General features: G+C 43.9%; 1 protein-coding gene across 2 annotated transcripts in view; it reads right to left on the bottom strand.

Moving 5' to 3' along the window:
• Positions 1-379: 379 nt before the first annotated feature.
• LOC124049140 (allograft inflammatory factor 1-like) overlaps positions 380-2,915 on the bottom strand; it is a 32,493-nt gene continuing 29,957 nt past the window's right edge. For both annotated transcript variants that reach the window (XM_046370508.1, XM_046370509.1), the window contains one exon: positions 380-595. In XM_046370508.1, coding sequence (XP_046226464.1) covers positions 508-595 — 88 coding nt within the window. In that variant the 3' untranslated portion in view covers positions 380-507. The remainder of the gene's footprint in view (positions 596-2,915) is intronic.

Below are 2,915 nucleotides of genomic sequence, written 5' to 3'. Positions count from 1 at the left end.
TTTTCTTTTACAGGCCTCTCATCTTTTTAAGTAGGAGAACTTGCACCATTGGTGGCTGACTAAATACTTTTTTGCCCCACTGTACATACTGAGGATATCACAAAATTTTCACCTCTGTTAGTTTGATCCCAGCAAACAACACATTGCTCATATTCACAAAACGACTCAAATTACAAGGTTATCGCCAAGAGGTTTCGAGTGCTCACACTAATTAAAAATACTTATTTTCTCATCATCAATATAGATATATACATGTATGTACTGGTCTTAAAAAAGCTAATCTGCCTTGTCTTCACAGCAAATATATATATAAAATTTTTTTTCTTCTCTTTTCTCTTTTATCTCCCCACATGTTTTGAACAGAGGAGGAGAACCCCCCTTCTGGGACGTGTGCACATCCTGAGGTGGGGAGTTGATAAGGCTATGTACACGTCCCTGGCTGAGGGCAGGAGCCTTGGTAGGGTCCTAGAATGGTGATATAGTCTAGAGGCTCAGGATGTCCTGGGTCTATGGCAGGCTGGCTATGTCCCGTTTGGGTGGAGGACCATCAGGCTTACAGATGGCCCCGTTAGCCTTGTCCTCGAAAATCATCACCCTGCAGAAAAAAAAGAGTGAGAGAGAGCGTGAGAGAGTGAGAGGTCAGTGGCAGACTGCAAAACAAACTCAGTCTCCCAGAGCTAAGGATAGGTGCTTTTCTAAAAGTACATTGCACAACATTGTCAATGGGTGTCCAGCTGTAGAACAGAGAGTAGAGGGTGTTTTTAAGCAGCACACTCACACAAGCATGAAACATACATTCCCAGACAAACACACTAAGCACTTTTAGATCTAGGTTTACAGTTAGCTTGAAGGGTTACTGGAAATGTGGCGTTGGGTGTCTATGTGTGCACGGACGAGTGAGTGAGAGAAAGAGAGAGAGAGCAAGTGAACATATGCCTGTGTATGCATATAGGCTATAGCAGGATTTGGGCCATGCACCGAGGGATGGGGTTTGGGGAACATGGTTGGCAACCCTGTCTAGACTGCCTCTATTCACTTCACAGTGCATGGGAGCTGAGAGCTGGGCAGGATTTAAGATGGTTGCCTTGCAGTGTCCACTCAGTGTCCCACACTAACGAAGACAGTGGCCATGGCCGAATAACCATACTAGTGGCATATGTTTTATAGTATGTGAAATGTATAAATTTGTACTCCGAATAGGTCATCTAATACACGATTGCGTTGACTCCCGCCATTTGTTCATTTTGGTACAGAGCTTCAATTTATCTGATTATCAGCTGTTGTCAAACACCTGAGTCGGAAAAGACGAGTGGTAGCTCAAACGCAGAAATTACTATTCAGTTTATGTAGTACACTAGTATGGGTATTTGGACACCCCCAGTCACTAACGACACAGTCCCTAACGAGTGGCCAGGTCAGAGAAGGCGATCAGAACAGGACACCCTGCTGAGTTTAACAAGGGGCTTATGTCACCAACCTGACACACTGATCTAAAGAGTAGAGAGAGAGGGAAGAGGCACAAAACAGAAAGAGAAATAATAGGGGAATATGAGAGGCAGGAGTCCAAATCCCAAAAAAGATTGAGACCATGGAAGGCCTTGAAAGAATGAAGGAGGGAGCCAGGGAGGAAGGGAGAGAGCAAGGGAGAGATGCACACAGAAAACAAGAGAGAGAGAGCTGACAGGTTCTATTCAGGGCGAGCAGGCATCTTTACATTCCTTTTTTGTTTAACCTCAGCAAAGCTCCTATAAGCTCATAATGTGCGCTGATCCCTATGGAGACCAAACCGCTGCCACGGCAACCTGAATGCTGGTTCACGGCTCCCTGGCAACCACAGCCCATTCTCTTCCTGACTATGTTACCCAGGGTTTCAGTGGATGGCTCAATCAGCTAGCTCCAGCTGCATCTGCCTGACGGTGGCTACTGGATCAGTGTGTTTGAGGGGATTGCTCATCTTAAATTATGTAATGAGTAGTGATTTGGGAGGTAAGATTTGTATTGTAGATAAGTCATTCTGCAAAGCCTTGCTCAGGCCGACCCTCTCGCGAACACCCACTATGCCTCTAAATTCCCTTCTGACAAAGCAGCCTCAGTTGTCAGGCACAGCCACACCGGTTCCACTAATATAGCCGGGATTATCTAATTGGCTGGCTGGGCTCCATGAGTAAAGAGGGATTCCTCATCTCACTGTGTGGTGGTTCACACGATAACCCTGGAAAGCCTATCACACTGACCTGAACTAAGATTCACTCTGAGGATAACACAGAACCATACACAGTTACCGATCAACTACTTACTCCATGATCAACCTCTATAGATCTAACCTTTTATCCATAATAACTAGGATAACTACACACTGCTATGGTAATAATCACTAGTTAACCTGTTGATCCTACCCCCTACTTTTTCGAACATTCTGTTAAAAATCGCGCAACATTTCAGCGCCCTGCTACTCATGCCAGGAATATAGTATATGCATATGATTAGTATGTGTGGATAGAAAACACTCAGACGTTTCTAAAACTGGTTAAATCACGGCTGTGACTATAACAGAACGTGCATTTCATCGAAAAGCGCAGGAAAATCTGATCACTGAAAACTGGAAAATATATCAATGCGCCACTTGAATGTATTGTTGAATAGAAACCACATTACCTGGAGCCGAGGTTGCAATACCTACAGCTTCCACACAATGTCAACAGTCTTGTCATTTGCCTAGGATTTGTTTCTTGGTCAAACGAACAAGAGACAGCCCATTTCTTCCGGTCTCCAACAGGAAATTTTGGTTTGAAATTTACCCGGACATTATTTCAAGACGTAGAGCTATAGAATATACATCGCCCTGTGATCAATTTGATCGGTTATTAACGTTTACTAATACCTAAAGTTGCATTACAAAAGTATTTCGAAGTGTT

This window comes from Oncorhynchus gorbuscha, linkage group LG11, assembly GCF_021184085.1.
Source record: "Oncorhynchus gorbuscha isolate QuinsamMale2020 ecotype Even-year linkage group LG11, OgorEven_v1.0, whole genome shotgun sequence".
In the NCBI taxonomy this organism is placed as follows: domain Eukaryota; kingdom Metazoa; phylum Chordata; class Actinopteri; order Salmoniformes; family Salmonidae; genus Oncorhynchus; species Oncorhynchus gorbuscha.
The sequence above is the reverse complement of the archived record's forward strand: the minus strand, read 5'-3'. Positions and strand labels throughout refer to the sequence as shown.